Raw genomic sequence first — 23,864 nt, 5'->3', positions numbered from 1 at the left:
TCACAGATATAATTTGAACACCACATTCAAACCAGCCTGGAACATTTCAGATCCTTATCCACTATCACCCCCAGATCTCTTATTTCTTATTACCACCTATCAAAGATATGTTATCACCTTTATCCTAGCCTTGTGGTTATCAAATACCCTGTTCTTCTTGTCATCTTTGCTACTTTGGACAGGCTGGCCGTTCTGCTACTATTAGAATTGAGGAACATCAAAATCATATAAGATTTGGATTCTGAAGGTCCAGGCATTGTTTCTTCTGCATCAACACTAGACACAGAGTTCAGCGGAACTGTACCAAGATGCTACACTACAGTAGGTTAAAATTTAATCATCAATTTTTTTGAATCATGTGAAGCCTTACGCCATGATCCTAATCTTAATTGGATAGACTGTATGCCTATTTCTAAGTTTTTGAAAGCGATTGTTGTTAATTCATTTTAGTAAAATTATAGAGACCAATAAAACTGTGTTAGGAATAATTACTTTAATTTCCCGATGATTCAACCTTCATATTAAGGTCATCATCTGAAGTATACACATATATCTATGCAAAGACTAATAATATTTCTAACAGTAAGCCAATGATTTGATCAATCATTATTCTACTCGTCTGACCTCTAGTTAAAAAAAAAAAAACTACATCAAAACTGTATTCTATTATTATTATTATTATTATAATTATTTCCCAAGATCTAATGGAGTCAAAGACTCATCTGGAAGGTCCTTTTATCACACAATTATATAAGGTCCTTTTATCACACAATTATATAATTACAGCTCATCATACCATGCTTTGAACACATTCAAACTCCCTGCAGACACCACACTCTCAGGCAAGGAATTCCAATCATTTACAACTCTGCACTAAAAAAACTTGCCTCTCACTCCCGTACTCACACAGTCTTTATACAGTTTCCAGGGATGACCTCTGGTTCTCCCCCGATCTCCCACTATTTTCTGTAGAACTTCTCCAGCATTAATCCTATAACAACCCTTACCAACTTGTAGGTCTCTATCATATCTCCCCTCTTCCTCCTGTCCACCAGACTGCAAACTGCATCTCCTCAATCTTTCCTCATACTTGACATTCGAGAGGTCAGAAACTACCTTAGTCAGTCACCTTTGGATCCTTTCCAACATCTCTTCATCTTTCTGAAAACCAGGTGAACAAATCTGGGCACAATAGTCCATGTGTGGCCTAATCAAAGCCTTATACAATGGAACAAGAATCTCCCTACTTCTACACATCAGTGTCCTCCGCATCATTCCCAGAAGTCTTTGTGTTGTCTTCACAATTTTGGCTGTGTCCCCTAAATTTCAGATCCTTATCCACTATCACCCCCAGATCTCTTATTTCTTTCACCTCCAACAATGTATCCTCACCAAGCATAAATTCTGCATTCCATCTTTGTTTTCCAAATTTTAAAACCTTACATTTTACGACATTGAACTCACATCCCCATTTCCGTGCCCAATCACTCAATTTATTCAAGTCTTTCTGCAAGGTCACAACATCCCCACAACTCTTCATGGTTTGTCCCAACTTTGTATCATCTGCAAACAACTGAATATCTCCATCCAAATCTTCACCTATATCATTAACATACAAGTTAAACAGTAAAGGCCCTAAAACAGATCCCTGAGGCACTCCACTAGTGACTTTCCTTTTCCTCGACATCGCTCCCCTATACACAACTTATTGATACCTATCAGACAGCCAATCTCCAATCCAATGCATCAATCTAATATCCAATCCCATCTACTCCAGTTTGACTATCAATTTATCATGAGGTACTTTATCAAAAGCCTTTGCAAAATCCAAGTATATCACTGTGTATCCTTCTCCTCTGTCCAAGGAAGCAGTCACTTTATTGTAATAAGTTAGCAGATTACTAAAACATGACCTCCATTTAGCAAATCCATGCAGTCCATCAAAGATGATGCCATTGTTGTCAACCCAACTCTGGATCCCAGTTCTCACACGCTTCTCCAACAACTTAACCACAACACCTGACACACAGATAGGTCTATAGTTTAATGCTCGAGTTCAATCACCTCCTTTATGAAGTGGCACAATCTTGCCCTCCTTCCACTCCTTAGGGACTAGACCGAGTGCAAGAATCATATTAAAAACATATGTCAAGACAGGTATCAACTCCCTGGCACATTCCTTCAGAATACATGACGATATATTATCAAGTCCCACAGCCTTATTAACATCTAGTTTACTCAACTCCCCATACACTCTTGCTCACTTACAGTCAGTCTCTCCTCCACATCATTATCATCAACTGCTCTCAATCTCTCTATGAAGTGACATTCACAAGATTGAAAGATCTTTATGAACTGCTCATTAAGTATCTCCACCACACATTCTGCAACAGCTGTCTTTATACCATTTTCTCCAATCAATGTCATCCTTCCATAATCATTCTTTCTTTTGCTAGCTACATATCGAAAGAACTCCTTAGGATTCTTTTTAACGTCATTAGCTAACTGCTGTTCATACTTCTCTTTAGCTACCTTCACCAACCAAGTTACCCTCCTTGCCTGGTCTTTGTAGACCTCATGGAATTGGTTATTTCCACTTCGCTCATGCTGCCTCCACAATGCCCTCTTTCTCTATATTGCATGCTTAATCTCTTTATTCATCCATCTCACACCTACTTTATTTAACCTTCTCACCCTTGGAATATATTTAGACATTGCATCTACTAGATAGTTTTTGAAAATACCCCAAGCTGCTTTGATTTCTTTTCCAGCTAACTCCTCATTCCATGTTACACCCACAAGCTGTCTCCTGAGCTCTTCATAAGCACCCCCCCCCCCTTGTAATTCCACATATACCCTTTTCTCACAGAGGTCCTAACACTGCTGGCAACCACCCAGGTAATCACCTCATGGTCACTCTCACCAATTGGTGGATGATTTGACACCTCATTTATAATTACATCCTCTGATGAAATGACCAAATCCAAGATCCTCAATTCTCGCATGCCCTCTGTTACATACTGTCTGAGGTAGTTATCCCTCAAAAACTCAAGAAACTCATTTTCTTTACTTTCAGTTGCTTGTTTCATCATTCCAGTCTATATTGCCATAATTAAAATCACCCATGATCACCTCCCTCAAAAACTCAAGAAAGTCATTTTCTTTACTTTCAGTTGCTATTTCATCATTCCAGTCTATATTGCCATAATTAAAATCACCCATGATCACCCTTTTCTTATTTGCTTGGCTAATTTGATTATACATTTCATTATCACCACCATCCACATTTTGTGGTCTATAACAACATCCAACCAAGTATTTGATTCCATTCACCTCTATCTCACACCATACTGCCTCAAAACCACTGGTACTATTTCCCCTCTTGCATCTCTACTTTGTATGGACATAACTCTTTCTCTATCAAATAGCACTCCCCCCCTTCCCTTTTTAACCCTTTCTATCTTCACAAAACACATCATACCCTTCTATTTATAACATCATCAGAGAACAAATTTATGTGATTAAAGGTGGCATTAAAATTTCTGCAAAATTAAAAAAACTAATTCAACTCATCCAAGGATCCACTTTTTCCACTGACCCATCCTGGAGTATACTGTAGTGTAATATAATTTCCCCTACATAGGTGAAACAGCATGCACAATTCCTATCAGAAAAAAGGAACACAAACAACATATTAAATTTAATACCTATAGTAAATCTGGCCTTTCTAATCATGCCTGGAATACTCTACATAGAATTCACTGGAAAGGCACCTTTTTTTGTTTGTTAAGGAGGCATGTGAAATTCTTATTAACCACCTTAATCTTAACAACAATGGTGGTCTAAAAATCCCAAGAATATGGATGGAACATAATCTACCCACTTAACCTTATGGCCTAAGAGTTAATTGTAATTAGGACTGTAAGCAATCCAGTATCATAACTCTAATATAACACTCTAGTTAAATTATGGATTAGGCCATCAGTTTACTGTGTTAAAACTATCTAGATGAATTTGTTCTCTGATGATGTTATAAATACAATATATTATTATTATTATTATTATTATTATTAAGAGAGACCTCCAGGGCAGGGACTCATTGAGGGAGACCACATACTACACACACCAGCTATCATACTTATTCTTGAATGCATTCACACTGCTTGCACTCGCAGCATCCAATGGCAATCTACTAACACTCTAAGATCCCTAGCCTCATCCGTTTTTTCATGCATAATCCCACCAATATAATACGACATTGGATATCTAATCACGCTAGAGTGAATGACTTTACATTTACTGACATCCGTTTTCCCATGCTCACAATTCCAGCCTATTCAAATCATTTTGCAAGTACTGCATATCAGCAGCATTCCTGATTATCCTACCTATCTTTGCATCATCGGCAAATAGCTATGCCATTGTCAAATCCTTCACAATATCATTAATGTATATATTGAATAACAGTGGACCAAGCACTGATCCTTGTGGTACACCACTGTTACCTTAAATCTTGCAGACTCACATCCCCCATATACCACTTTTTGATATCTGTCAGTCAGCCATCTTCTTGTCTACGATAATATTCAATAATCCAAATCCATATTCTCCAATTTATGCAACAGTCTACCATGCTGTATTCTATCAAAAGCCTTCGCAAAATCCAAAAGTATCATGGTGTATCCATTCCCCCTGTCTAGTTCAATAGTAACATTGTTATAGAATGTGAGTAAGTTGCTAAAACATGACCTTCCCTTAGTAAACCCATGTTTATGGGTTTACTAAACAAATCTCTACTTTGCTCATTGCAAAGTAGAGATTCACTGTCAACCCATTTCTGAATGCAAGCCCTAACCAAATTTTCCAAAATCTTCACCACAACTCCTGAGATACTAACTGGTCGATGGCTGGATACATCAGTTTTTTGCACCACTCTTATGCAATGGAATTATCATACACTCTTTCCATTCCATGCCTGCTGAATCTTCTCTGTTCTGAGACTCATATTAAACAGCCTGGTATAAGGAATAGCCAGTTCGGCTGAATGCTCTTTTAGCACACTTGATGATATCCCATCAGTCCCTATTGCTGAATTCTTATTCAGTTTGTGCAACATCTATAATACCTTGTCCTCATACACCTGAATTTCTTCATTCAGTGAAGAGGTAGCAGTGATGTCACATACATCAGGTTGATGCTTTTAACAAAATGGGCGCTCAGTAGTTGAACAACCTCTTCTGCATCTGCAACTCTCATGCCAGCTGCATTTAGAAGAGTTATTCTTTTTATTCTACTCAGAGCCAGTTTCTTTTCATACTCAGATATAGCTTTGACGTAGTTTTTTTTTTTTTTTCTCGCTACAGGTCAGGCCAGGAGAATAATGATTGACCAATCACTGTCACTTTGGCTTACTGTCAGAAATGTAATGTAGCTTGTCTTGTATGTGTGTGTATATATATATATGTATGTATACTCCAGATGATGATGACCTTAATATGAAGGTCAAAACATCAGGAAATTAAAATAATTATTCCTAACATGGTTGTAGTCTTCATAATTTTGCTAAAATGAATGCTAACACCATGTAACACTTAAAAAAAGGGACTGCTGTGAATTGTTTATAGTTTTATTCATTTATTATTTTTAAATTAATTAATTCATTACACATCTATTCCCACATCTCTGAACTCTAATAGTACTTCTGCTTACTGGACAGCTGCAACCAAGACATGTGATATTATACACATGCTGTATGACTTGTTCTCGTATTCAGAATTTTAGAATTTAATTTAGAATTTAGAAGCATTTATTCAAAAAAATAGTAAAATTACTAGAAATACCTATAAATTTCAAAATATGTATTGATCTTAATTATTTAACGAAGAAGAAGAATAAAGAATTCGTACATTAAATCAAGTCAACAAGTTTTAATGCCAAATGAAACTTTTAATAGTTTTTTTTTAATTGATATTATTATTCTTCACTTAATAATAAATAAAGAATGCACTAACCTCTTTATGAGCTTCACTGCTGAGAGAATTTGTGTACCGTAATACCTGAAGTTCAAGTGGTGTTTTGAAAACACGGCTAAGAAATTAAATTTGTAACATGTCAGTCATTTAGACATCGAGTTTTATTTAATATATAAAGCATAATCTTAGACTGAATAAACAAAAACATACAAGTTTCAAAGTTAAAATAAAAAATAAAAAAAAGAGAATTAGTCTGCAAAATTTAATTTATGATTGTACCGGGCCGCAATAACATAACTTTCCCTCTTTGGAGGCATCTGTAGCTAAAACCAATAAACGGAATGAGACGAAATTTCATATTGAGACTTTTGAAGGCATGGGGAGATGATTTCCACGAAAGAAAGATTTAATACCAAAAGTCGCTGATAGGGGAAATTTTGGTGCTGGAAGAGCCAAAAGCAATCAAATATTTGCAGTAAACACAGGTAAAAAGGATTATGCAAATTTTACTGTGCGTACGTGACAGCAGCACCATCAATTCCACATAAGAAGGGATTGGGAACGTTCAGGCAGTTATTCGAATGACTGACGAATTGTGCTCAATATGCGTCCTACCTTGCCTCAGCGTGCTTTACTCGTTAAGTTGTTTTACCTTAAACAGTGCAATGCCATAGCTGCCCTTCGGGAATTTAGAAGGCTTCATAACCTGGGCACAGGTCCTATGTCAGCTGTAGCAGTGAGAGCTATGATTAAGAAATTTGAAGAAACTGGATCACTAGGAGTTAGACTTGGCAGAGGACAGAAAGCAGTGCAAGAAGAGACAGTAACAGTAAATAACAGTAACAGTAAGTAAATAAGTAACAGTAATAGCAAAAGTGCTCATGCTATAGCTCGCAAACTTGATATGGCTTATGGTACAGTCTGGAAAAATCTTACGGAAAATGGTTCACTTCTATCCGTATAAGTTCAGTAATGTGCAAGCATTAACTACCACAGATTATGACAAGCGCATGACCTTTGCACTAATGTTTCTTGCCTGAATGGAGGTCAACAATGACTGGCCTTGGAGAATATTGTGGGCTGATGAGGCTCATTTTTATCTGAACGGGTCGGTCAACACTCACAACTGCAGAATTTGGGCATCTGAACATTCCGAAGCAATCCAGCAAGTACCACTGCATTCTCCAAAAGTAACTGTGTGGTATGGCTTTACAGCCAATTTCATAATAGGACAATACTTTTTTGAGCTAATTACCCCTACAGGTCCTGTAACCTGCTCCATTACCAGAGAGATTTATCGACAAATGCTGGAAAATTTGTCATTCCTGCATTGCAGCAAAGACAATGTTTGGAGTCCATAAAATTGAAGGACAGCGCACGGCCACACATTGAACATTCAGTACAGCATTTCAGTAATAAGAGGGTTATCAGTCGGTTCTTTCAGATGGCATGGCCACCTCGATCCTCAGACATCACTCCATGTGACTTTTGGCTGTGGGGGTATTTGAAATCCATTGTGTATGTTGGTTGCGTTCCCAATTTGCATGTCTTGAAAGAGAACATAAAATGGGCTGTTATCAACATCCAATCCGACTCCTTACACTCAGCTGTAGAGCATGTCACACCAGATACAATTTGTTGTACACAAGAAAGGTCAGCACATTGAAAATCGTGTATGTGGTCCAGGGGACTGTGATTCTGACAAAATAAAACATTATTTCCTGTGAGTTCAATCACTACATTAATTTCTGTGTCTCTCGCAACATATCCAGCTGGAATGAGTGATGCAGCTGTCACTTGCACCGTTCGAATTGTTATTATTCCATTTTATCTGCCTTTAATATAATTATCCGCTTGTTTTCGGCTCTGCCAGTGCCAAAATTTCCCCTGTCAGCGACTTTCAGTACTAAATCTTTTTGTGCTGAATTTTGGCACTAAAACTGAATTTGTGCATCGATTTATTACTATGGATGAGACTTGGATTCACCATTACACACCAGAATCCAAACAGTAGTCAAAACAGTGGACAGAAGCTGGTTGTTTAGCACCAAAGAAGAGAAATTGGTTCCATCAGCAGGAAAGGTCATGGCATTGGTGTTTTGGGATGCTAAAGGCATTTTGTTTATTATCTTGAAAAGGGTAAAACAATAACTGGGGAATATTATTCCAATCTTTTAACCAGACTAGACGAAAAAAATTTGTGAGAGAAAAGACCCGGTTTGCAGAAGAAAAAAATCATATTTCATCAGGACAATGCACCTGCCCACAAAGGTGTTTTGGCAATGGGAAAATTAAGGGATCTGCACTATGAATTGTTTGAACATCCACCCTATTCCCCAGATTTGGCTCCCTCTGACTTCTATCTCTTTTCAAAAACTAAACCTCTTCCTTGCTGGTCAGCGTTTTTCTTCAAATCAAGAAAAATATCGTTGAAAAATTTTGAAATTATAAATTCGTTTTTTCATTCTTAGGCTGAAAACTTTTCAGATGTCACTAGAGTTTTCATATTGTTGAAAGTTGATCTTGCAATTTCAATCCCTCTAATTTCTTCTTCTGTCATGCCATTCTCTGTGATGAAGTGTCTGAAGTATATGTATGTTTGCACCTGTTCTAATTTATTTCCTTTTATATTGATGCATGTTTTTGGTATTTCCTTTTCTCTTGAAATTTTCATGATTTTTGTCTTTTTAAAGTTGAAACTGAGGTCATACTGTTCACTGTACTAGAGGGTTTCATCTATAAGAATCTTGAGGTCATATTGGTTTTCAGCTAGAAGAACCATGTCATCTGCATATCTTAGGTTATTAATATTTCTGGACCTCTACAGTGATTCCTTTGAGGATACTAATTTTATTAAATATTTCTTCTGTGTACAGGTTAAAGAGAACCAGAGACAAGATACAGTCTTGTCTCATACCTTTCTGAACTGGGAATTCTGCTTAGGTCTCTATTTATTCTCAAAGATGAAGTCTGGTCCCGGTAAAAATTAGTTATTAGCCTAATTTCTTTTCCATCCATGCCTATTTTTGAAAGGATTTTAATTAATTGCTCATGTTGAACATTGTCAAATGCCTTTTTGTAATCTATGAAGCAGTGGTACACATCTTTTTGTTTTTCTAGATATCTTTCTATGATGGTTCTGACATTGAAAATACCTTCTTTTGTACCTACATTTTATTGAAGCCACTTTGTAATCATTTATTTCTATGTTTATTTTTCTTTTATTTCTTTGAAGAATAATGTATAAGAGGACTTTTAATACTTAAATGATGAGGCTAATTGTACTGAACTCTTCACATTTTGTAGCTTTAGATTTTTTTGGTGATTGGAATGAAAATTGAGTGATTAATATCTTTGGGTGGAAATCTAGTCTTATATATCTTATTGCATAATTTTGTTAGGAATTTCAGTCCTCCTTCATCTACAGCCCTTGACAAATACAGTAAATCAGGCAAGTGTCATTAGAGACTTGGGAGACCATATACTAATGGATAAAAAAGAAATCATGGAAAGATGGTTTGAATACACAAGGAAATTATACAAGCAACAAAGAAATAATATTCCCGAACAGACAGATTTAGAAGGACCATCCATTTTACTTTGTAAAGTTGAAAACACAGTCAGAAAACTAAAACCACATAAAGTAAAATGGATGGTCCTTCTAAATCTGTTTATTTGGGAATATTATTTCTTTGTTGCTTGTAATTTCCTTGTGTATTCAAACCATCTTTCCATGATTTCTTTTTTATCCATTAGAATATGGTCTCTTGAGACTCTAATGACACTTGCATAATTTACTGTATTTGTCCTGCTTGTCATTTCTCTGATCTTTTCATGCATTTCTCTGCTTCTATGTTTCCTATCAAGGTTTTCTATGTCTTTACATTTATTCTTAATCCATTCCTCTTTGGCTTTCCTACATTCTCTTTTAATTTCTTTATTCATGTTTTATATTCAGGTTTGTTCTTTAACTTTTTTCTTTGTTTCATCAACTTTAATATTTTTTTCATTTATCCAAGATTTATCCCATTTCCTTTTTAATTGTGGGAGTGTATTTTTGGATGCTTTGTTGAAGCAATTTTCTATGTGATTTGTGGTGTCAGACTTGTTAAGGAATTTTGTGAATTCTTTTATAAAGCAGTCTTTAACTTGTTGGTTGTTAAGTGAGTCTGAATTATAAGTTTCTCTTATGAATGGTTGGCTTGATATCTTAAGTTTTATTTTGATTGTTGCAATCACTGGGTTGTGGTCTGTTCCTATGTCTGCTCCAGGATATGTATTTGTTTGTGTTGAGGATTTTGGAATCGTTTGCTTATTATTATATAGTCAATTTGGTTTCTATAGATGTACCGGACTTTTCCATGTATATAGTCTTCTGGGAGGATGTGTAAATAGTGTATTTGCAATTATTACGTCATTGGTTTCACAGAATTGATTTAATCTTTCGCCTCTTTCAATTTTGATTCCAAACCCTTGGTTTCCCATGAAAAATGAGATTTTTTCTAAGCGGACTTTTGCATTTAGGTTGCCTATCATTATAATAATATCATCTAACTTAGCATTAGGGGTGCTTAACAGTCAAAGCTGTATAATTGAGAGGAGACCTCCACATAGCCTTTAAAGGAATATGGAAAACCGACCAGGGCTTCTGACCTAATGTCCAATCCTCACCTTCTCATGGTGCACCCTGTTAGGAATCTACCTGGATAATGAACGAATGTGGATGGGCTAGCAATTTGGGATTTAGCCAACCAAATTACATTCTTCTTCTTGGCTTAAACCACAATACAAAATGATGGTACAACATAACAGAATTTCATGCCAGCTGAGGCATCGCCTGGTCAAACAATGCCCTCATTGTTTGCACTAAGGAACCTGGGAGAAAAATCAGCTATTGGAACAAATCCTAAAACATACACCAACTCAATATTACCAGAGTTCAAGATTGGTAATATCAACATAAGAAGCCTGAATGGCAAAGAAATGGAGCTAGCTGAGAAATTGGATAAGTACCAGATCGACATAATAGAGGTGACTGAAACAAAAAAAGGCAAAAACTCGTGAGATCTTTCTGAGCAATAAATACAATGTTATATCATTGTATAAATACAATGTTAATCAATGTTATATTCAGGCGATGACAATCTGGGAAGGAAGGAGTAGCCATAGTATTCAACACTAAATATGAGACTAATCTCCTTGAATGGTAGGTGATATCAAGTAGAGTGATGTGGACAATGAGACTTATTTGTGCCTATGGTCCTACAGAAGGTTCTACTAAGGTAGAAGTGGAGGAATTTTTTTGAGGCTTTACAGAAAGCAACTGACACAATGAAAATTGAATAGTTGGTCCTTGTTGGGGGATCTAAATAGCAGAGTAGGAAATGATTGCCAGACATACAAAAATGCTTTGGGAAAATTTGGAGAAAAGAGCAAAGCAAATAATAATGGCAAATACCTATCGGATTTCTGCTCAGGATATGGACTGGATATTACTAACACCATGTTCCAACATAAAAATGTTGCACAAATTCACATGGAGAGAAAATGCAAGGAATAAAATAAGTCTTAATGACTATGTTATTGTTGATAGTGATGTTTTCTCTCTGGTGCAGGAGACTAGAGTGTACAGAGGATTTGAAATTGGAAGCGATCCTCATTTAGTCTTGAGCAGGATAAAATTGCATTTCATATTGAAAAGAAGAACATGTAAGAAAGTTTTAAAGCAAATAAAAGTTCAGTAGCTCTCAGATGTGAACTGTAGACTAAAATACACAAACATGAACATAAAAAACTTATTGTTTAATACTGACCATATACAAATATTTTAACATTCTTTGCCTAACAGTTTCACTAGCAAACTGGTAGGCAAAGAATGTTAAAATATTTGTATATGGTCAGTATTAAACAATAAGTTTTTTTATGCTTAACTTTCAAATGACCAAATATGTTAATCTGATACACAAACATGATTGAAGAAAAAATGAAAGCATTTGAGAGCAGGAACCAAACCTTGGAGAGTCAGTAGCAAACCCTGAACAAAACATTGATTGATTGATTTAACAAGAGAGCCACGTGGTGAGGTTGTCTGCAAGGATAGAAAAATCAGAACTCTATGGCAGACACAGGAAGTTAAAGAGGCAGTGAATGAAAAGAAGAAAGCATATCAAAAGTTCCTGGCAAATAAGTCAGCTTGTGCTCTTAGAGAACACAAAGACAAATATATGAAAGCTAAATACCGTGTAAAACTGGCTAAACAAAAGTCATGGGAGGAATTTGGTAAGAACATAGAAAATAAATACCAAGAAGGTGGCAAGATATTCTGGAAGTTGTTGAAGAAGCTCAGAAATGGAGGAAAGAGCACTATAAAAGGAATTAGAGATGATAAAGGCAACATGAAAACAGGAGAAAAAGATATCCTTGAAGTATGGAGTAATTACTTTGAAAAATTGCTAAATGAAACAATCAGTGACAGCACAATGTTACAAAACACCGACCAGGCATGCGATCAGGAATACATATTCATATTTGAAATAGAAAAGGCTATCAAAAGCCTGAAATGTGGAAAGGCAGCTGAAGTAGATGAAATTTGACCAGAAATGCTCAAGTATCTAGGTATAAAAGTCTTACATTGGCTGCAATGCATAGTTCAGAAGGCCTGGACAGAGGGACGAATTCCAGATGATAATAGAGGCTGTTAGGATATCAGATTTTCACTTTATGCCAAATAGTTGAGAAATCATGGGAATATAACAAAGATCTGTATTTAAGTTTTGTAGATCTGGAAAAAGCATATGACAAGATGATGAGAGAGAAGCTATTCAAATCGCTGCAGCTGTGTGGTGTCAGATTACATCAAGCAATACTTAGTCTTTATTTGAGTTGTAAGTCAGCAGTTAGAATTGGAGGAAGTACAGGAAAATGGTTTAATGTTAAATCTGGTGTCAGACAACAATGTACATTATTCCCTCTGTTATTCATTATCTATATGGATCGCATTATGAAGGAAAGTGGTATTAAACCTGATATCAAAATTGGAAATGTTAATGTCAGCACTTTGCTTTATGCAGATGATATTATCCATCTAAATAAATCCGCTACAAGTTTGCAAGATTCACTGACTAAATTGAATAATTGATGCATTGAAAATATCAACTGCATTGTGAATGGAGACCCTATAGAACAAGTAAAACATTTCAACAACTTAGGCACAATTTTTAGTAAAGCTGCTAAATTAAATATGGAAATTGACAACAGAATCAACAAAAGCTGGTATGGTAGGAAGTCAACTGAATAAACTTACATGGAATAAGAGAGTAATTAGTCAAACACTAAATTAGCTGTACACAAGACAGTGTTCAAACCAATTTTATCTTAAGGATCCGAGAGCTGGGTTAGAAGTAAAACACTTGACCAAAGAATAGAGACCACAGATATGAGAGTCCTGAGAAAGATTAGGGGCATGAACAGATGGCATCAATGGCAATATTATATTAAAAATCAGGATATTAGGAAAGAACTTGATATTGTTAGCATCCAGGAATGTGTTAGCAGAGCTAATCTCAGGTAGTATAGTCACTTAAACAGAATGGGAGAGGAAATATTTGCAAAACAAGTGTTCTCTGCCAGGTTGGCAAGAAAAAAAGACCTAGAGGAAGACCAAGATATAGGTGGATTGATACAGTAAAAATTGCCTTAGAAGACAGAGATATAGGATATGACAATGTTGGAGTCTTGTCGAGTAACTGATTAATTTGCAGGAAAATTGTAGATAGGAAGTTAGTAATGATGTAAATTTTTCATGTGGTACTATCATATCCTGTACGTGCCCCCCCCCCCCTTTTGAGGGTACATGTCAGGAATTTGATGATGATGACTTAGCACTAGGGATTGCAGTTTGGATGTCTTCATAAAATTGTTCCAACTCTTCATCTGGGTGGTCTTGGGTTGGTGCATATGCTTGGATAATATACAAGTTGAATCGTTGTGCAGTTATTTTGGCTGTTATGATCTGTCATTTATGGGCCAATATCCATGTAGAGATTTTGCAATTTTATTACTTAGGACAAGTGCTACTCCATTAAGGTGGAAGTCAATGCCAGAGTAGATTATAGTGTGATTTTTTCTTCTTATTATGCCTGCATCTGTTCACCTCACTTCATCACTTCTAATTTCGAATTACGTTGTATAATTTGCCCACCTAATAGAGTGTCCTGACGTTTCATGTTACTATTTTCAGGGGATTGCTCCTGTTTAGCTAGTTTTACACACTGTTTAGCTTTCTTACATTTGTCTCTGTATTCTGTAAGAGTAAAAGCTGACTTATTTGCCAGGAACTTTTGATATGCTTTCTTCTTTTCCTTCACTGCCTCTTTAACTTCCTGTGTCCACCAGGGAGTTCTGATTTTTTTATCCTTGCACACAACCTCACCACATGCCTCTCTGGCAGAATCAATCAATGTTTTCTTCAGAGTTTGCCACTGAATCTCCAAGGTTTGATTCCTGTTCTCAAAGTCTTTCATTTTCTTTTCAATAATCTTTCTGTATTTTAGTCTACAGTTCACATCTGAGAGCTGCTCCACTTTTATTCGCTTTAAAACTTTCTTACATGTTATTCTTTTCAATATGAAATTCAATTTTATCCTCCTCAAGACTAAATAGTGATCGCTTCCAATTTCAAATCCTCTGTACACTCTGGTGTCCTGCACCAGGGAGAAAACATCACTATTAACAATAACATAGTCAATGAGACTTTTCTTATTCCTAGCCTCTTCTCTCCATGTGAATTTGTGCACATTTTTATGTTGGAACATGGTGTTAGTAATAACCAGTCCATGTCCTGAGCAGAAATCCAACAGATATTTGCCATTATTATTAGCTTTGCTCTTTTCTCCAAATTTTCCCAAAATATTTTTGTATGTCTCACAATCATTTCCTACTCTGCTATTTAGATCCCCAACAAGGACCAACTTTTCCTTTTTCATTGTGTCAGTTGCTTTTTCTAAAGCCTCAAAAAATTCCTCCACTTCTACCTTAGTAGAGCCTTCTGTGGGACCATAGGCAGAAATAAGTCTCATTGTCCAGTTCCCCATTCTCATATTTGCCCACATTACTCTACTTGAGACTGACTGCCATTCAAGAAGATTGGCCTCGTATTTTGTGTTGAATACTATGGCTACTCCTTCTTTTCCTTGATTGTCATTGCCTGAATATAACATTTTGTATTTATTGCTCAGAAAGATCTCACCAGTTTTGGTCTTTTTTGTTTCAGTCACCCGTATTATGTCGATCTGGTACTTATCTAATTCCTCAGCTAGCACCATTCCTTTGCCATTCAGGCTTCTTACGTTGATAGTACCGATCTTTAACTCTGGTGATGTTGAGTTGGGGTTTGTTTTCAGATTTCTTCCAGTAGCTGACTTTTCGCTGTTCGCCCTGGTTCCCTGGCGAAAACAACGGGGGGCCTTGTTTAACCGCTCGACGCCCCAGCCGGCATGAAATTTTGTCATGTTGTACCATCATTTTTTATTTTGGTTTAACCAATAAGAATACAATTTGGTCGGCTAAATCCCAAATTGCCAGCCCATCCTCATTCGTTCAGTATCAAAGTAGATACCCAACAGGGTGCACCACGAGAAGGTGAGGATTGGACATTAGGTCAGAAGCCCTGGTCGGTTCTCCGCATTCCTTTAAAGGCTATGTGGAGGTCTCCTCTCAGTTATACAGCTTTGACCCTTAATCACCCCTGGTTGTAGACATTGCTTCTTAATTAAATTTTTAGATAAAAATGTTAAAAAAGACATGGAATAAGTGGGCATCCTTGCATAATTCCATTTTTGATTTCAAGTTTTTCTGTTGTGATATGCTTAATGTCCCTAAAGTTTCTTTAAAAATCATTGATGTTATTCAGGATAGCAATCCAATTGACAGACATCCGATCTCTCTTCCTCAATATTTATGGAAAATGCTCCACTCAAAGTGGCATCTGTCATTGTTCTTTCACTTTCTGTTGGGTCTTTTAAAAACAGGCAGCAGCCTGTTTCACTTTAAAGTCTAAACTTCAAATGCATTGAACTTGTTTTTTCCTCTTCTTCTTTTAATTGATCTGCCTCTGCTTTCTGCAAAAGACTTCCTCGAAGTATTCGCCAATAGTATTAGTATAAGTATTCTCTAGATTTTCAAGAAAATTATCAACAAATTCATTTGTTTCCAAGCCTCACCTAGAGCCTAAATGCAGAACTAATGGTATTATTATTATCATTATTATGGGCAACTCCAAGGAGTCCTTAGACTCATCGAGAGAGGCCCTAAACATCATGTCAAGAATTATTCAGCATTTGCACAGTATCTATCACACTTTGCTTTGAACTCATTCACAGTGATGGCACCCACAACAGACTTTGGCAGTTTATTCCACTCATTCACCACTCTCTAAGTAAAAAACCTAGTTCTAACACCCTTCCTAACTACACTCTTTCTCAGTTTCCATGGATGGCCCACTAGTTTTCCCACCACCAGACCGGTTCTGAAAAATTTCCTCTGAATTAAACTTGTATAAACCTCTCAGTAATTTGAATGTCTCAATCATATCACCCTATCAACCAATTAATAACCCACAGATCTTCAACCTGTTCTTGTAAAATTCATTCCATAGACCAGCTACAATCTTGGTCACTCGCCTCTGGATCCTCTGTACTTCCTCCCCATCAAGAAGAAACCTTGGTGCCCAGATCTGGGCACAGTAGTCAAGATGGGGGGGGGGGGGTTCTTATCATGGCTCGATAAAGAGGAACAATAACCTGCTTGTCTCTGCTCGTTAAAGTATTCTTCAGTAATCAAGTGTGATCTGATGAGCTGATTTAGCCACTTCTGCTATGTGCCACCCTAAACTTCAACTCCCTATCCACCAACACTCCCAAATCTCTGGCTCGTCAATTTCCTGGAGTACAGTTCCACCAATGTGGTATACTGCTGCTAATCTTTTCACTCCAAAATATATACCTTTACACTTTGCTACATTAAACTGGCATCCGTTCTCCTTAGCCCAGTCTGCCAATCTATCGCCCACATTCGTGGACCAGAATTCACAGTTATACTGTACGAAGGGATACTATCCTTGAATCTGACACTTTAGACCACTCAGCCATCCCAACAAGTGCTATAGATTCTTTTACCTCTCAAGGTGTGAGAGTGATATATATATATATAAAAAATAGTAATAATAAATAAATAAAATAAAAAGTGTAGATTCCATACATACAAGAGAGGTGATATAATACACACATTTCATTTGGTGATATTTAACCAAATTAACCAATAGATTTATTACCTGGAGAGTGGTGGATGAGTGGACTGAACTGCTGAAGACAGCTTGGAATGTAGAGACTGTAAATGTGTTAAAAATAACATATGACAAGATATGTTAGACATGTTAATGATTGACAAATTTCCACGATTCTCACCTACTGATTAATATAGTCAATGGTGACTGTATATGTCCTTTTTCACAAACATATACCTCATAAAAAATAATTAATACTATAGGTTTTTATTTCTGGAAAAATTCCCATGTTACTCCTCTAAGAAAATATTTATTTTATGCCCATTTAGACTATTTTTGTTTAGGAGTGCCCCTTTTTATAATATCATTGGCTTTTTACTTAGTTCTAGACCTTTCTGAAGTTTTACATAGATAAATATATGAAGAATATAACAGGAAAATTTCAGACATACCTTTAGGATGTCTGAATTGAAAGGAAGGGGGTTTTGCTCTACCCCCCCCCACCTTTTCCAAAACCCTCCTTCCTTTCAATCATACTCCCATCAAACAGCAGATGAATGTTGTCACCATATGTCAGGATGCAGCCGAATAAGAAGACAGCCAGCAACATCCTAAAGGTATGTCTGAATTTTCCCTCTTATATTCTTCATATATATATATATATATATATATATATATATATTAGGATAACCAAGCAATTTTATATGCTTGGTTATTTTAACTCCTAATCCCAAGTATGCAAACAATTAAGTTTGCGCCTGAAACAAAGTTCAAGTCTAAAGATGGTACAACACCAGGGCAACTCATTGTAAAGGTGGGTAAATCTCTGATCACTATTCTTAGTATTTTCCCATAATGTAAAGCACATCTCACTAGAAGATGTATACTGCAATGCATTATGGGTGGGGTCACTACCCAGACCGGTTTCAACCTTTTTTGAGGTCTCCTCAGTGAGTAGCTAGACCCTAAATACCAAGGTTTTAGTAATACAGAGCCTTATCAACTTTACCTATATAAGTTGCAACAAGGTGTATTAAGTTTTAATAAAAATCTCTGGAGGAGATATTGATGGGAATAAATTTTTAACTTGGGTATATTGTATATTAGGATAACCAAGCAATTTTATATGCTTGGTTATTTTAACTCCTAATCCCAAGTATGCAAACAATTAAGTTTGCGCCTGAAACAAAGTTCAAGTCTAAAGATGGTACAACACCAGGGCAACTCATTAATACTAAGAATAGTGATCAGAGCTTTACCCACCTTTACAATGAGTTGCCCTGGTGTTGTACCATCTTTAGACTTGAACTTTGTTTCAGGCGCAAACTTAATTGTTTGCATACTTGGGATTAGGAGTTAAAATAACCAAACATATAAAATTGCTTGGTTATCCTAATATACAATATACCCAAGTTAAAAATTTATTCCCATATATATATATATATATATATATATATATATATATATATATATGTAAAACTTCAGTAATGCCCTAGAACCGAGTAAAAAGTCAATGACATTATAAATAGGGTACCCCTAAACAAAAATAGGCTAAAGCTATAAAAGTAATAATTAATACTGCTTATCTTTTTATTAAAAGGAAGGACAATAAATATTCATTGCTATTTTATGCTAATTGGGAAAATAAGAAGCTTCTATAAGCTTTCAAAAATGATTGACAGTTTATAGAAATACAATCTATGGCATAAACTGTTTTGGTATTGCACTGTTTAAATGCTAAAAACTAATTATCTCCCAAAGAGCTTGTATATAACTTTTTTTTTTTTTTTATTAGGGTTGCACTACACTTGTCTAATAGCTGTTTTAAAAACTAATGATTTTCATCAGAGACTATCACACAAACTCAAAATGCCTACCTATCAAAGATGTATTTTTTCAAAAGTGAACTTAGATACATGTACAAATCATAATTAATGAAGAAAAAAAAATCTAAAAGACTTCAACTGGGCTGTAAATCTTATACCTCTGATAAATAATAAGACTGAAAAAAACACTAATAAACACTGTAACTGTAAATAATAAAAAAAAAAAAAAATTAAAAAAAAAAAAGAGAGAGAGAGAGAGACTAAAGCACTTCAAAATCAGCCATCAGAACAGTGAAACTTCATCTCTTCATCAAAAGTCCCAATACTGAGCATATTAATGCTTAATGCTTATGATTATTTAATAAATAAACTTATTGTAATGATAAACATTCATAAATTTGAAAACTGTAATGTTTTAATAAATATTTGCAAGATATTAGGAAATGAACAAAAAAGCAACTACTATACACAAATAATTAGATGCCATTTGAAGATAAGTTTTGACTAAAAAAAATCTGACAGTTTTGAATAATGTGAATTTCCATTTTTACAAATGCATATACCATTCTAGGTTTTAATTGCCTAGTTTTAAAAGTTTTGTATGATAAATAATTTTTAAAATGGAAGCAATGAATTCCACTTACCATTCAGAAATTTCTGGATGAAGAAGTTCATTATCAACCTTGAAACTAAAAAATAAAATAAATAATAATAAATAAATGAATAAATAAATATATATATAAAAAAAACACCATCAGAATTTTTAATATGTCTAGTAATCCCAAGCCTTTGCAATTACCAACCTACCCACCTATCTACCTATAAGGTAATACTTTTGACTTTTAAGACAGTCCCATCTGTGAAGATTGTAAAGCTAAAGCATATTAGTATCACGAGTGAGGTTAAGAAACCATTCAAGGTTCTCAAGTGAAAACTTTATCTCAAATTTTATTTAATCAGTTATAGAACATGCCAAGTATAACTGCAAATACTATTTCCAACTTCACATGGAGATTTGAATTCAGTAGATTAGTATTTCCAGATTTTCTAACCTTTAGCCTACAATAATGGTTGATAGGTCTACAACCTTTTGTAGATGAGATTCACATAACAAAAATAAGTAAATAATAATAATAAAAAAATAATACACAAATGCAAAAAAAAAAAAAAAAAAAAAAAAAAAGATATTTTTGAAAATATTTCTGTTCAAGAAAGAAAAATAACAAATGATTACAATTTGATGAAACATAGGGGTTAAAGGGTTTTAAGATAAGTTCTTTCTTTCAGACTTCCCATCCTCATATTAGCTCTAATATCAACTTAGTTTTGAGCTTCAGAGCTGTTGATTACATTATATACTGACAAACAACATTAGAAATTATGCATTTATAGTGTTCATAAATTAAAATTTCTTAATTTTATTCAATTATGGACAGGTCTTCAGAAACACCAGTTAAATCTACTGGTGTTTCTGAAGCCCACAGAAAAAATTTTATCTGCCCATAGTATGAATTATGGAAAATGTGTGTTGTGTACGTATATGTACAAAGTGTCTTCAAAAAAAAAAAAAAAAAAAAAAAAAAAAACGAACTTTTGCTATAAAGACTTTATTGCTCATTTTACAACATTTTAAGCACTGTCCCCCTTCAAAGTAGTCTCCCTACTAGCAATACACTGTTCCCAACGTTTCTGACATAGTTGGAATGCTTCCTGAAACACACTTTCTGTGATGGCACATAGTTCTCTTATTGCATTTTTCTGAATCTCCTCTATGGTTTGGAAACGACATCCTTTCAAAGTGGTTTTAAGTTTGGGAAACAGGAAAATGTCTGCTGGGGCTAAGTCCAGAGAATAGAGTGGATGGGTGGAGGGGGGAGGCACAATGGATGTCTGATATCATTGTACCAAGACAATGCATTGTCGTGGTGCAACATCCAAGTCTGATTTTTCAACAATTCAGGCCTCTTCTTGCATACAGCATCCCTCAAATGCACTAAAACTTCCTGGTAAAACTCTTTGTTTACCATCTGACCACGTGGTACAAATTCATAATGGACAATGCTTTTCCAATCAAAAAACACAACCAGCATCACTTTGATATTTGACTGACTCATATATTAACGCTTTAACCACTCATAGCACTGCGTTTGGCTCATACAGTCCTCCCTGTATGCTTGGTTAAGCAATAGAAATGTCTCCATAAAATTTTTACCAAACAGAAAAATTTCACATGCGTTGTTCTTCAAGCTCTTTCATTGTCACTTTGTCACTAATCTGAAAAACAACTTGTGCATGTGCTCACTTCAGTAGATGTAACTTGACAACTAATACTCATAGCAGAATGGGGCAAGTGACAGTTTGTTGTCAAAACCTGCTGCTAGATGCACTCAGTAACCACAGTGAGTGCTCTGTGCTGGTTGGTGCACTATTTAAAAAGTTTGGTCTTTTTTTGAACACGGCTCGTATATATTTCCACTGTTGCAATTTTGGCAACAGTGGAATAGAATTTAAAATCTCTAATAGAATTTAAAACAGCTAAATTCAAATTATGTGTAATTATCTGATAAAGAGAGAGTAAGATCTGGCATGTCTCTCTCACTTTAATTTTGGCAACTAATCCTCTGTTTTTATTCCCAGTTTGATAAGCAAGTATTGCTTATCAAGCTGGAAATTGCTTATTCAATCACAAGAAGAATTTGTTCATTTCACTTTCTTATTTATCAAAATACACTGCAGCTGAGTTTTGGAGAGGAATTGTATAAATAAATGCTTCTTCCATTTTAATCTATACATCTCACATAATGCATGAGTTATTTCTCCCCATTTGAAATATCTGAAGATGCATCTAGAAGAGGACTTGCTACTGGAGTCTTTGATTTCCTTAGACATCAGCAAAAACTGATACAGCTTCTTTACATTACATGTCATTTGATGATACTGTTCTGCTTCTGGACATAGAAGTTTTTGAAAACAGTGAATAGTTTATTGAATTTAGCTTTATAATAGGCTGTATTAAAAAGGCAATTCAAACATTCCACCTTTTTTAGAATAGATCCTTCATCGGAAAGTAGTTAGAGATGTTTTTTTCTCCTGGTGATTTCTTGCCAAGTCTATGTCACAAAATGTTTTGTGAAAATTGGATGTTTCATGAAATCTAAATGTTTCCACTTCAAAAAGCTTGGAGTAATCTAGTGGCAGCAGTCATCCCAGGATATTTTTTTATACATTACAGAATGCAAACTATCTTTGTAGTATAACCACTTGAATTCGTTTAACCATTTGTCTTGAAAGCACATTTTGACTGTTTTTTTTTTTTTTTTAGTTGATGACACGATGATGAGTAGATCTCTTTTTCTCCACTGCTTTTAATATTTGTTGGTCTCTTACTTTAACCTTCAGTTTTACACTTCACAAAACTAAAGTGTAGTTTGCACCATTTTCTTTCATTTATTGTTCACAATGAAGGGTGAATTTATATAAATTATCCATAAAAATAATTCCATGCCAAAAGTCAGGAGAACAAATAGATTAGGAGTGAAATTTATGAACAGTGAAATCACTGTTCATATGGGGGATGTACAAGATAGTTTGTAGCAATCAGCTTCACGAGGAGAATAAAGTGCAAGCTAGGAAGGTGACAAGTACACTAAAGAAAGAAAAGATGAAGTAGGAGAGGAGATTGGATGGTCAGGTCAAGGTAAATTAAAGGGAATTCTTCTACTATATGCCAAACAAGAGGAAGAATAATTATGGCAGGTTGACAATGCAAATAGTCATGATAAGCAGAGTAACCATCGCAAAAGATAGATTAGATTTTTTGAATGAGCACTTTATCAGTGTACATGATTGTTGTAGATATTGTAGATGATGCTGTGCAATATGTAAGAGGAAGCAAGTATTAGGAGAATTGGAAGTGAAAGAATTAGAGGTGTATCAGGAGTTGGTTGGGTTAAATGTTGATAAGGCTGTTGGAATGGATGACATATCACCACGTATTCTTAAGGAAGGTGCACAACAGTTAGCTATACCATTGATCTGGTTATTTAATGAAAGTCTTAAAGTGAGTGGAAAGATGACAAAATAGTTAATTCCTCACAAGGTTTCTAGGACAAAGTTTCCAATTACAGACCAGTCTGTATAACTGCTGTTATAGTCAAGGTGTCAAAGAGATTGATTAGGAACAGAATACAAGATTGGGTTAATGAATATAGTATTCTTTATGATGGTCAATGTGGATTTGTAAGAGTGGGACGTGCTTAAGCAATTTTATAATAAGGTAACAAGAGATAACATATATTCATATGGAGTAATATTCTTGGACTCTGCAAAAGCATTTCATAGGCTACCTAATAGTAAGTTGGTGTACAAGCTACAGGGGATGGGAATGGATAGTATATTGGTTAAACAAATTGGTGATTGGTTCTCTGAATGATACTAGCAAGTAGTGTATGATGGAGCAGTCTCTCAAAAATAGAGGGCTACCAGTATCATGCCCCAGGACTGTCCTGACTGGGGGATCTTCAGCTGTTTGCTGATGATGCAAAGTTAAGAGAAATATAAATAGCACTGCTGATGTTAATTCCCTTCAGGAAGATTTGAACAGAGCTTGGGCAAAGGAGTGGGATTATAGTTTTAATGTTAATAAGTGGAAGGTGTTGCATTTCTGAGTGCAGAAATATAAGCTGTGTGCTATATTGATGGTATTGTACTGCAGGAAGTGGATGAGATTTGGGATCTAGGAGAGTGATGGTTGACAGTAGATTGAAGTTTAGAGAGCATATTGCA

General features: G+C 35.3%; 1 protein-coding gene across 3 annotated transcripts in view; it reads right to left on the bottom strand.

Annotated features, from left to right (window-relative positions):
• Dip-C (dipeptidase C) overlaps positions 1-23,864 on the bottom strand; it is a 400,748-nt gene that overhangs the window by 237,950 nt on the left and 138,934 nt on the right. For all 3 annotated transcript variants that reach the window (XM_090391828.1, XM_090391835.1, XM_090391843.1), the window contains exons 7-8: positions 19,724-19,768; positions 6,012-6,087 (exon numbers count right to left, since the gene is read on the bottom strand). In XM_090391828.1, coding sequence (XP_090247954.1) covers positions 6,012-6,087; positions 19,724-19,768 — 121 coding nt within the window. The remainder of the gene's footprint in view (positions 1-6,011; positions 6,088-19,723; positions 19,769-23,864) is intronic.

This window comes from Typopeltis vanoorti, chromosome 1 (assembly GCF_054136105.1).
Source record: "Typopeltis vanoorti isolate ZY-2024b chromosome 1, IOZ_Tvanoo_1.0, whole genome shotgun sequence".
NCBI lineage: Eukaryota > Metazoa > Arthropoda > Arachnida > Uropygi > Thelyphonidae > Typopeltis > Typopeltis vanoorti.
The sequence above is the reverse complement of the archived record's forward strand: the minus strand, read 5'-3'. Positions and strand labels throughout refer to the sequence as shown.